This window comes from Bicyclus anynana, chromosome 26, assembly GCF_947172395.1.
Source record: "Bicyclus anynana chromosome 26, ilBicAnyn1.1, whole genome shotgun sequence".
In the NCBI taxonomy this organism is placed as follows: domain Eukaryota; kingdom Metazoa; phylum Arthropoda; class Insecta; order Lepidoptera; family Nymphalidae; genus Bicyclus; species Bicyclus anynana.
In genome coordinates, this window is record NC_069108.1 from 9,532,988 (window position 1) to 9,545,644 (window position 12,657).

Sequence of the window (12,657 nt, forward strand, 5' to 3'; positions counted from 1 at the left end):
TATTATGTGACTAGGTGACTAGCTGACGACGCGCGGTTTCACCCGCGTGGTTTCAGTTCCCGTAGGAATACGGGGATAAATTGTAGCCTTCCTCGATAAATGGGCTATATAACACAGAAAGAATTTTTCAAATTAGAAAATTTCAAATATGTTAAAATCCGTCGAGTAGTTTTTGTTTCTATAACGAACATATAGAAAGACAGACAGACGAAAATTTTACTGATTGCTTTATTGGCATCAGTATCGATCACTAATCACCCCCTGATAGTTATTTTAGAAATATATTTCATTTACAGAATTGACCTCTCTACAGATTAGATTTATTATAAGTATAGATACATATAAACCACCTCAACCACATAGTTCGAAGAGCCGATGGTCGTTGGGGTCCCAAGGTGCTGGAATGGCGACCCCGTACTAGTAAGCGCAGTGTTGGTCGACCCCCCACTACGTGGACTGACGACATCAAGCGAGTCATAGGGTGTTGCTAGCTGCAGGCGGCTCAGTATCGTGATGTTTGGAAGTCCCTACAAAAGGCCTATGTCCTGCAGTGGACTCCATCGGCTGATATGATGATGATGATGACATATAAACCTCCTCAAGTGGTGTTCCTCACATGAGGACCGTGTTACTGTTCCACCCGGAGAGCAATGTAGACCTGCTAGAATACTGCTAGAATGAAGCCAAGTGTGAGGGATCTGATCAGACAACGCATCGCGCTGCGGCCTCGGGATTTATTTCCTTTATTCATCATCATATCAGCTGATGGATGTCAACTGCAGACTAGAATAATATTCTATACTACAGTCTGCAGTAGTTTACAAATGCAAAAGGCCTTGCATGTATTAGAGTGTAAAACATACTTAATCCCAATTTTTCATCCAAATCTATGGAAGTTCAACGAAGTCGGAGGTAAGAGCTGATTTTACTAATAGAGATCAACTTAATTTTGTCATGCGTAGGTCGATGAAATGCCAGTTAGCCGCCATACATTTTATAGATATTTAAGTGACCGCCTAAAATAAATGTAAGCTACGTTAGAGTAGAAATTTGAGGGAATAGAGGTTGGGTGGGGTAGGGTAGGGGATAGGTGGGTGTGGGGTAGGGTAAGGGGGAGTAAGCTCTCTGTTGTATCCCCTCTCCTATAAGAGGGGGCCTGGCTCTTAATTATGACATTGACAACATACTTTCAGTTTAAGCCAACAAACAGCAGACCAAAGCCAACAGAGAACAGCAAACTAGAGCCAACAGCAAGCAAAGAGAAGCCGCCGCCCAAGGAGTGCGACGAGGAGTCCTCTCCATGCTGCGTCACTTGCCGCGTGGTGCACTCCAAGACTTGCGGCAGTAAGAAGAAGAAGCTGCGCTGTCAGGAGCTGCCCATCGTCTTCCCCTCCTACTCTTCGCTGTCCAAATCGGTAAAGGGCAACTCCAGGTAATACACCAAGCTCATATTTATATGTTTTATCCAGCGAGCGCCCGCGAAATTTTTCTACCTTAATTTGCTACTCAGGCTATCTGAAAAACACTTTAGGAGGCTAATGAACGTCTATACTATTTAAACTAATAGGTTAAAACATTCTATTTTTTTATTCCTATTCTACAGTCCTACTAAAATATTAAAAGTAGCAATTTTTTGGACACAATTTAAGATAATTTTATTGATTTTCGAACTAAGCAGCGCCGGACCGAGGTAAATTTTAGAATGGAGCGAGATCCAATTATGGCGCCTTTCGCGCACGTAAATTCATCACATAAATTTCTTTTCGATCTTGTCTTTACCATTTCGGCGCCCCCTAGGATTTGGCGCCTGGAGCGACCGCTCCGTTCGCCGTATGGACGGTCCGGCCCTGGAACTAAGATAGCTATGGAATTACAGAGTTCAGTAGATACTCCAAAAATTTAACTTATTGGCGGCAAAGGAGATGGTCCAAAGCTATATAGAGTCCAGGTTCAGTCATTGTTCCACCCTGGCGTAAATAAAAGAAAATGTTTTTTTAACTATTGTCTATTAAACAAATTTACGAATTTACTTTAATTCTTTCGAAATAATATTCATTCTCTCCCAAGAAATGCAACATTGATATGAGTAACAATGGCGGATTGACTTTCAACGCAATAGTCGTTTTGACGTTTGCTGACAAATGTCATGCACTTTAAGGGTGCCCATATATAAAAAGTACTCTGTGGGGTGCCATCTTGATATAACTCAAAAACGTGGGTTTAAATTTTATTTATTTCTTTTTATTTAGTTACATTTATTCACTTATTTATATTTTAACAAATACCCTGTATTTTTAAATTTTAATGACACGGGGTACAAGAGTGGGCCTGAAATGGACCATCTCCGTAAATCCACCAGTGCTCATAGATACAAACATGGGAATTTGTTTTGTCCCACCCAGATATTGCTGCTGTGCTCTCGGAAGATTCTTCCAAGAAGCCGGTCGAGTTATACAGGGCGACCCCGACGCCAAGCTGCAGGAGAGTCTCTCCGAGCTCACCGAGGCGATGCTCGCTATAGCCAACGACTGCGTGCTCGCTATAGGGAAAGCAGCTTGTTTATCTAAAGACTTCGTCAGGTACAAACTGAAGCTATACGCTATACAGATCCATCGGAAAATTTGCGCATATATCGGGAAATTGCGGAAACGCGCGAAAAAAGTGAAGGAGAAGCTGTTAAAAGCGAGTATAAACACTGATGCATTATTGAAATACGATCCGTCGGCAAAGCCGACACCGAAACGGTTGGTGGCTAAAAAGTCGAAAGTTAAATGGCTGAAAGGTAAAAAGCTGAGAGGCAAAAAACCGCATTTTAAGAAATGGTGGAAGAGGGACAAGAGTTGGAAATCGCAGAGTTATAGATTATAGCAGAATCTGAATTACAGAAATAGGTACACAATATTTTTGTTTTTTTTTTTTGGTAAGTATTGTATCTTTACGTATTTGGCTTACTTGTAACTTAGACGTTTCTTTTATAGAAAAACCGGACAAATTGATCCAAAAGTACATATTTTTATACTAGTAGGTATTTCTATTTAACCCGCTGAGGTATTGTGGGAATACGGGGTTAGCATATAAGGGATGCCTTGTAAAATTATCTCTGGACATATTGAACTTTGAAAATTGTTTCACCAATAAAGCCATGTTATTTGTGAGTGTTGAGAGACATAGACCTCTTGCTTGGACCTCCAAGTAATGTCCTCAGTCCACCTAGTGAGGGGTCGACCAGCAATGCAGGGTCGTCATTCCAGCACCTTGGGACCCCAACGTCCAACGGCTTTTCGAACTATGTCTGCCCATTGTCACTTCAGCTTCGCGACTCGCTGAGCTATGTTAACTTTGGTTCATCTGCGTTCGTCTGGTTTTACCTATAGGTACCTACTTATAACGGACGGATTTTACGAAACTTGGTACAATTATTCTTCATACTCGTGGGCAGGTTATAGTATACTTATCATCACGATCAAGAGGAGCAGTGAAGGGAAATGTTGGGAAAACAGGAGAATTTTTATAGCGATACTACTGTAAGCGCTGGATTAAAGAGGTCTCAGGGAGGACGAAATTCACCTAACCTTACTTCTTTCATGAAAAGGATTTTACATTCATTCTTTTAGCAAACCAATGTAAAATATAAAATGTTAATAAAAAATACAACCGACTTCAAAATTATAAAAAAGTATTTACTAAACTAAAAAGCGAAAAGTAACATCGTATGTGCTACCTTCTGATCAGTTTGAAGACGGTACCAAGTTAGTGATGTATTAATTCAAGCCGTTTAAATCATAAAGATTTAGGATTTTCAGACAGTTCTTTCAGAAACGGCTTTAATTAACACATCACCTTAAAACATTTTTATAATTTTTTATTAAAATTTAAAATTTTTCCATTTTAAGTGATAAGTACCATGCGAAAGAGAAAGTGAAGCCAAAGTAGCGCCGTAACGCGTTACGTTACGAACGTTGCCTTAAGATGTTATCACTTCAATATTCACGTTATTTCGATTAGTTTGTAATCAATTTACAACTCCGTAAAATAAAAGACAATAAACTTTTAGATAATATTTATTGTTTTATACTTATCTTAATAACAATATAGATAACAGAACCATGTTCTTATAAAGATAACGAAATACATACAATAGGCACTAAATGGCGATTATTTAAGAACCATTTACAGTATCATGGAGTCTCAAGCAGTGGCGAGCACAATATGTTTAATTAGGGTATGCACTGTACCATTGTATAAAATGGAAAATTCCTTCTCCAGAACAGTATTCAGGATAGTTATGGAAAATTTTTGTAATTAGTCCTAGTCCAACGGAAAACATTAGAAAATCCTACCTGGTCTCCAAGATACAGGTCAATCTAGTGTGGACACCACAGGCAATATTATGATTTTTGTATATATTTTTGGTCAATAAAGATTTTATTTTATTTTTTATTTTTTTATTTGCATCAAAGACGTGCCGCCACGAGGTCGTTGCCCTGAGGACTCTACTAGTTTTGATGGCGTCTCCTTAAACAAGTCTGATAATGAATGTTGTTAATATTTTGGGAATGTTGTTAAAATTCATCATTTTCAAACGGATGGTATTTGTGACCGAGCGATCTGGAACAAATATTTATTATTTTTTTTTATATAGAGAAAGAATACAACTTAAGCTAACTTATCCTAATCCTAATAACTATAAAAAAATGAGAAAAAAAATTAATTGAAATCTATTCACCTATATATCTATATTTTTACTTATAATAAAACTGGTCGATTTCTATTCATCTATTCGCAATTTGAGATTTTACTTATACCATTTATAACAACAAACCTTAGCGTGGCATACAGTACTACTAGCGACATCTAGAATCTATACTTATAATACGAATTCTGTACATTCTGTACATTGAAGATATTTCGAAAATTTTTGTTGGCAATACAATTGATACTGAAGCTAAGAATATTTATATTCGATATTTTGTTTGTCTGTCTGTCTGTCCGTGTTTTTTTTGTTATTCGGGCAACACGCTGAAACTACTAAATGAATTGAAATGAAACTTGGCACGGTTTAAGACCATAATACGGAGAAGGTTATAGGATACTTTTTATTGCGAAAATAAAATGAGAAGGGGTTGAAAGTTTTTATGGAAAGTCCTTCATTTTTAGAGTTACAGTTTTAAAAATTTGTTCATAAATCGTAAAAAAAATACGAAATATGATGTGATTCAAGTTTTTAAAATTCAACCCCTAAAAAGGTGAAATAGGGCTTGAAAGTTTACATTTATTATAGTCCAGGATCCGTGGAGCATTTTTTACAATTGAATTTACCGTGAGACTTCATCTTGATGAGACGATCAATTTTTATATTTACGAAAATTTTTGATTCTGATAGCTAACTGGGTTACCAGGTAATAAAAATTTCTGAGCGTCGGAACGAGATAATGTTGTAATTTGTATAGTAATGTGGTAAAAAACAGTAAAAAAAAAGCTGGTTGTAAAAAATAACCGAATTGTTTATTTTCATATCCTTAGATGAAAAGAAATTAGGATGATTAAAAACTTCAATTTTTTTTTTCAAGAATATTTTACATATCTTATAATGGGGATTGACTAGGTTTGAATATATTGATTTTATTGATACATTCGGGTAAATTATGTCAATGTTAACTAATTCATACATAAAAAGCAAAGATTGTCTGGATATTTGCAAAATAAATAAGATTATAAAATTTCAAAATCTATTTAATTTTTTTTTCCCTAATTATATGAAAATTCATACAGTTTTATCTTCCTTACATTAAATGTGACATTTTTTAATATCTGAACTATAAACATAAACGCACAAATGACAAAGATATTAGTAATTTTGTTTAAACGCGCATACAAATCAAACAATCATTATGTACCTATGACGTCATAAGTTCGTACCATTTTGTATGGAGCGTTTTTCAGGGATCCGCGGCAGCGCCGCAAATCTGACCTTTAAATCCCTGTAGCTCCGAAAGTAATGATCGCAGATACCCTGTTACTTTTACAAAATTGCTTTACTATTAGTATACTCTTAATTTATATACAATTTAAAAAAACTGTCATCATCCCAATTCATCAAACATCCATTTTCATCCATTTAGTGACGTCACAATAACAAAGAAAAGCGTTACAGAAGAACCAAGGGCAGAAAAGCATATCTTACGCGGTCATGGGCACCAGCCGGCCGTTGCAGTGGAAGCTGTCGATCAGCGTCACATCCTCGGGCGCCAGCGCGAAGTCCAGCACCTGGTAGTTGCTGAGGATGCGCGACCGCGTCACCGACTTCGGGATGACGATGATGCCGCGCTCTATCTGGTACCTGCCACAGATCACATCCAGCTACATGTCCGATGTTGAGAGGTGCGAGCCGTGATAGCCCATTGGATATGACTTCTGCCTCCAATTCCAGTGGGTGTGGGTTCGAATCCGGTTCGGGGCATTGCATCTCCAACTTTTAAGTTGTGTGCATTTGTATATGAAAAATCGGTTCTTAAGGAGTAAACTCCTAAGAATCTAAAACCTGCATACGATTCTCAATTCTCTACGTGTGTGAAGTCTTCCAATCCGCATTGGGCCAGCTTGGTGGACTATGAGACTCGTGCTCAACAATGAGCCGAAAATAGTGGGATCGAACGACCAGCTGTCGTTGATGAGTCTGCCCTATCATCACTGAGCTATTGAGGCATATAAATTGGTAACTAGCCACGGCTGAAGCCTCGCACCAGCCAGACTTGGACCAATTAAGAAAATCTCAATCGGCCTAGCCGGGGATCGAACCCAGGACCTCCTATTTGAAGATCCACTGCGCATACCACTGAGGCCAACAAGGATCGTTATCAACCCATATTCGGCTCACTGCTGAGCTTGAGTCTCTTCTCAGAATGCGAGTGGTTAGGCCAATAGTCCACCACGCTGGCCCAATGCGGATTGGCAGACTTCACACACGCAGATAATTAAGATAATTCTCAGGTATGCAGGTTTCCTCACGATGTTTTCCTTCACCGTTTGAGACACGTGAAATTTAATTTCTTAAAATGCCCACAACTGAAAAGTTGGAGGTGCATGCCCTGGACTGGATTCGAACCTGCGTCCTCCGGAATCAGGGGCAGAGGTCATAAGGACAAGGTTCCGACAAGGATGCTATGGGGGTATTCCACGTGTTGATCTCACCTGATGAGGATCTGCGCGACAGTCTTCCCGAGGCGGGCGGCCAGGGTCTGCAGCTTGGGGTCGTCCATCAGCTGCGGCTCCCCCGGCTTGGCCCAGGGCCGGTCCGGGGAGCCCAGCGGCGAGTACGCGGTGAGCTTGATGCCGCGCGCCTCGCAGAACTCCTGCAGCCGCTTCTGGTTGAGGTACGGGTGGCACTCCACCTGGAGACGGTGGACTTTTAGCGTGGGATGACTTGACGGCATCACAATGGCAATAATGATGACTTCACCATGGTGATTGGGCAATAATAACGGCATCACCATGGTGATTGGGCAATAATAACGGCATCACCATGGTGATTGGGCAATAATAACGGCATCATCATGGTGATTGGGCAATAATAACGGCATCACCATGGTGATTGGGCAATAATAACGGCATCACCATGGTGATTGGGCAATAATAACGGCATCATCATGGTGATTGGGCAATAATAACGGCATCACCATGGTGATTGGGCAATAATAACGGCATCACAATGGCAATGATGACTTCACAATGGCAATTGGGCAATAATACCGGCATCACAATGGTGATTGGGCTATAATAACGGCATCACCATGGTGATTGGGCAATAATAACGGCATCATCATGGTGATTGGGCAATAATAACGGCATCACCATGGTGATTGGGCAATAATAACGGCATCACAATGGCAATTGGGCAATAATACCGGCATCACCATGGTGATTGGGCAATAATAACGGCATCATCATGGTGATTGGGAAATAATAACGGCATCACCATGGTGATTGGGCAATAATAACGGCATCACAATGGCAATGATGACTTCACAATGGCAATTGGGCAATAATACCGGCATCACAATGGTGATTGGGCTATAATAACGGCATCACCATGGTGATTGGGCAATAATAACGGCATCATCATGGTGATTGGGCAATAATAACGGCATCACCATGGTGATTGGGCAATAATAACGGCATCACAATGGCAATTGGGCAATAATACCGGCATCACCATGGTGATTGGGCAATAATAACGGCATCATCATGGTGATTGGGAAATAATAACGGCATCACCATGGTGATTGGGCAATAATAACGGCATCACAATGGCAATGATGACTTCACAATGGCAATTGGGCAATAATACCGGCATCACAATGGTGATTGGGCAATAATAACAGCATCACGATGGAAACTGGGCAACAAAGACAGCATCACAATGGCAACTAGGCAATAGTAACGGCATCGCGATGGCAACTGGGCAATAATAACGACATCACAATGGCAACTGGACAATAATAACAGAATCACAATGGCAACTAGGCAATAGTAACGGCATCGCGATGGCAATTGGGCAATAATAAGCCATTCCCATTCGCCAGGGGCTCCAGCGCGCGCCACGTGTTTTGTTGTGTACCTGGTTGACGACAGGCTTGACGGAGGCAGCCTGCAGCACCCGCTCCACCTGCTTGGAGTTGAAGTTGGAGAGGCCGAGGCTGCGCGCCAGCCCCTCCCGCGCCAGCGGCTCCAGCGCGCGCCACGTGTCCAGGTAGTCCACGTCCGAGAACTGGATCTTGCCGTCCGCGTCCGCTGGGAACAGCTCGCCCTCCTCCTGGTGAGTGACAACGTACACCAAACCAAGTTATGGTCTAAGATCTGGCATAAGGAATATGTATCCTCATCATTCATTCGTGCTATGAAATAAATGATAACGCTCACAGTGACACATTGCAAATAGGTTGCCTAGTTTGAATGTATACAAAATATAAATAAATATTTACAATCATTTATTTCTTATTCATCAATATTAACTTAACCATCTCAGATTTGCAGATGACCTCGTACTATTTGAAGAAGATCCAATCAAACTCGGGTGCATGGTTTCGAATCTACATGAAGCGAGCATTAAAATCGGACTCAAAATGAACACAAAGAAGACCAAACTAATGACGAACAGTACTGAGGTCAACATCGGCATTGATAACAACCCATTATTGTATGTGCAAGAATACACATACCTTGGACAAGTTGTTACCTTCAGGGACCAAATGACTAAAGAAATCAGCACGAGAATTGCCGTTGGCTGGAAAATATATTGGTCCCTGAAGGAGATAATGAAATCCAAGGAACTGAGCATGGTAATTAAGAGGAAGGCCTTCAACACGTGTATCTTGCCATGCCTAACATACGGCTGTGAAACCTGGGCGCTCACCATGGCTCAAAGGGCTAAACTGGCCAGGTGCCAACGATCCATGGAGAGGAGCATGACTGGCCACAAGAAAAAGGATAGGGTAAGAAACACTGACCTTCGAACTAAAACTGGGGTCACCGATGTTTTAACTCGTGTCGACCAGCAAAAGTGGCGATGGACAGGCCACATGCTAAGGGACACTACGGGGAAGTGGAGCAGACTGGTGACGGAATGGTACCCTAGAGATGGCAGAAGGAATCGGGGTAAACAGTTCATTAGATGGGAGGATGACTTAAAGCTCACAGCAGGTCCAAAGTGGAGAAGGGTCGCATTAGAGAGAGAGCAGTGGAAGTCGCTGGAGGAGGCCTATGCCGAAAGGCACACTATGTTAAGAGATATTCTTTAAAAAAAAATGAAAACAAAATGTATTGTATATATAATTGTAATTTCTTAACACAGAATAAAGGGCTTATTATTATTTCTTATTCCAATTAAATAACAGATGAAGGTATACAGGGTGTCCCGTAATTCAACCTGTACGCTAAATCGCTTGGCAGTATGTTGTTGTCGGTAGGGTGGTAATTAGCTTCGGCAGACCTGGACCAATAAAGAAAATCTCAATCTGCCCAGCCGGGGATCAAACCCAGAACCTCGGTCTTCTAAATTGCTAGATTTACCTTGTAAGCCTGCGGCCAGTGGATGAGGTACAAGTCCAAGTAGTCCAGCTTGAGGTTCTGCAGGGTCTTCAGCAGGGCGCCGCGCACCAGGTCGGGGCGGTGGAAGGTGTTCCACAGCTTGGATGTGATAAAGAGGTCCTCTCTGGAACAGTGGCATCATCATCAGCCAATAGGGTAGTTGACTCATATCAAATTTAATATAAACAATATTAATTTCCAGTGCGGAGTCGCCATTCCAGCACTTTGGGACTTCAACGTCCATCGGCTCTTCCAAATATGTGGCCCGCCCATTGCCATTTTGTGTGTGTTGCCAGTACCCATGGTTCCGAGACTTGGTTGCCAGCTATGGGCCTCATAAGAAGGCTCAGAGTCACACAGCAGGCTATGGAACAAGCTATGCTTGGAGTATCTCTGCATGATCGAATAAGAAGTGAGGAAACATAGTGACATTAGAATACTAAATATTAGATTTTAATATTAAACCAGTACCTCTTGACAACCCCTTCAGCAATCTTGGCACTGATAGCCTCACCAACTTCCGGCTCATTGCCATACACAAAGGCGCAGTCAATGTGCCGGTAGCCAATGTCGATGGCGTCCTTCACTGCTTGCACCACCTCGCCTGGCTTTGACTGCCAATAACATCATCATAATTAACAAGTTATATTCAGCTCACTGTTGAGCACGAGTCTCCTCTCAGAATGAAAGTGGTTAGGCCTTAGTCCACCACAATAGCCAGATGCGGATTAGCAGACTTCACACACATAGAGAATTAAGAAAATTCTCAGGTATGCAGGTTTCTCAGTGAAGTTATCAGAACACATCTGCTTATAGTTATTTTACTGATTGTAGATAAACCTATAAGAGAAAAAAAAAGGTTTGAGACGCGTGGTCATTTCTTAAAATGTACATAAATAACTGAAAAGTTGGAGGTGCATGCCCTGGGCTGGACCGGATTAGAACCTATGCCCTCCGATATCCACTGGGCTATCACGTTTCTATTTAATACTATTAGCCAAAGATTATTTTATTAACAACTTGATATCTACATTTGATGTGGGAATGATAAACGATAGAACAAGTGGTATATCACTAAAACCTTTGTTTTGTCTAAAAGTTTACCTTACTCGGAAACTACTTTAACAAGGAAGTAACTTGAAAAAGGAAGAAAAAAGCATTTAGATTTATTTATTTAGCTTTGAAAATTATATGCGTAAATAGAATTAATTAAAAATATTGTTTTATGTAAAATAAATGTTATAATACCAACCTTCCAAGTTCCCAAACCTAGTATAGGGCACTCGTAACCATTTGCAAGTTTAACGTAGGGCGTTTTTAAAGCCATTATTAATAATATAATTTCTTTTGTAAATATATTATCAATTCAATATTATTTTTAAAAAGTTAAACCGGCCGGGTTAATGTCCCAAAATTTTTTGACGTTTGTTTTTTTAATTTTTATTTTTGACCTAATTTGACAGTAAAGTGAACCACAGACAACCACTTTAACTTTTATTTTGTTTTTTTTTATTATTGGAAATCACAGACCACGATTTTACGATTAATTAAGTTTATTTATTAAAATATTTTATTGGTAATACCGTGAACAATTTTTAAATACCCCTTACGCATAACTACAAAAGCACTGAATGAGACGGGTTTTAGCGTGTCACTCGATATGAATTATCTTAAAAACTTCATTTTCCATGAGTAGATTCAGAGATTATCCTTTACAGCTTATCTTGATAATATAGATTTAAATTCTTAGAGAAGATAAGATGTAATATCATAACTGATAACTGAGACATAAGACAGTTCTAAGTCTAAGAAGCTCACTATAAAAGGATAGATTTTAGAATAGCAACAAAGTACGGATTACCTGTTTCAAGAAAAAAAGTAGGCAGGTCTTCATATACCTTAGAGTGGATAAACGTCTTCTTGGTCAAGAAGTTCACTGGTGTACAAAAAGCGGCAAAGTAACATTTGACGCTGTATTTTTTTTTTGTATGAAATTTACTAAAATTCTCATATCGAAAATTCATACAATTTTAGCTTTAAACTAGACATTTTTCAATAAATGAAGTATGTAATTTTGTTTGAACGCCCAAACAAATCTAACGATTAGCGAATCAACGACGTCATTAATTCGTGCCATTTTGTGTGTGACAACTCGCTAGAATTTGTGTTTCTTTTCTTAGAAATATTTACCTAGCCATCATTGCTCCAAGACACCCTACGCCACTGGCTAAGTGATAAAATCCTACCTGCCAAGTCCCCAATCCCAGTTGTGGGATAGGTTTTCCATTGCTGAGCTTAATCACCGGCACTTTAACCATGTTAGTTAGTAGATGTTTAGTTAACGCTACTTGTATACGAGTGAGTCGGCCTTAGTCTGTTCATTGAGTGCCAATTAACTTGAACTAGAGGTTATCATAAAATACTACTAGATATATCTACCTTACCTATAACTTTATTTAAATAGTAGCAGGCGCCCGCGACTTCGTCCGTGTGGAAAGCGATGTAAACTTTCAACCCCTATTTTATCCCCTTGGGCGTAGAATTGATCAAAATCCTTTCTTAGTGGATGCC

At 40.0% G+C, this 12,657-nt stretch overlaps 1 protein-coding gene across 2 annotated transcripts; it reads right to left on the reverse strand.

Annotated features, from left to right (window-relative positions):
* Nucleotides 1-4,045: 4,045 nt before the first annotated feature.
* Nucleotides 4,046-12,453, reverse strand: LOC112057205 (aldo-keto reductase family 1 member B1-like). Of its 2 annotated transcripts, none has more exons than XM_052889705.1 (7): nucleotides 12,333-12,453; nucleotides 10,558-10,700; nucleotides 10,069-10,210; nucleotides 8,618-8,812; nucleotides 7,192-7,391; nucleotides 6,185-6,340; nucleotides 4,046-4,608 (listed from the first exon to the last, which is right to left on the reverse strand). In XM_052889705.1, exons 1-7 carry the CDS (start codon nucleotides 12,402-12,404, stop codon nucleotides 4,563-4,565), a joined length of 954 nt encoding a protein of 317 aa, XP_052745665.1. In that variant the 5' UTR covers nucleotides 12,405-12,453; the 3' UTR covers nucleotides 4,046-4,562. The 2 variants fall into 2 exon arrangements, with proteins under 2 accessions (XP_052745665.1, XP_052745664.1); XM_052889704.1 differs by lacking the exon at nucleotides 12,333-12,453 and adding an exon at nucleotides 11,339-11,562.
* Between the last annotated feature and the right edge of the window lie 204 nt (nucleotides 12,454-12,657).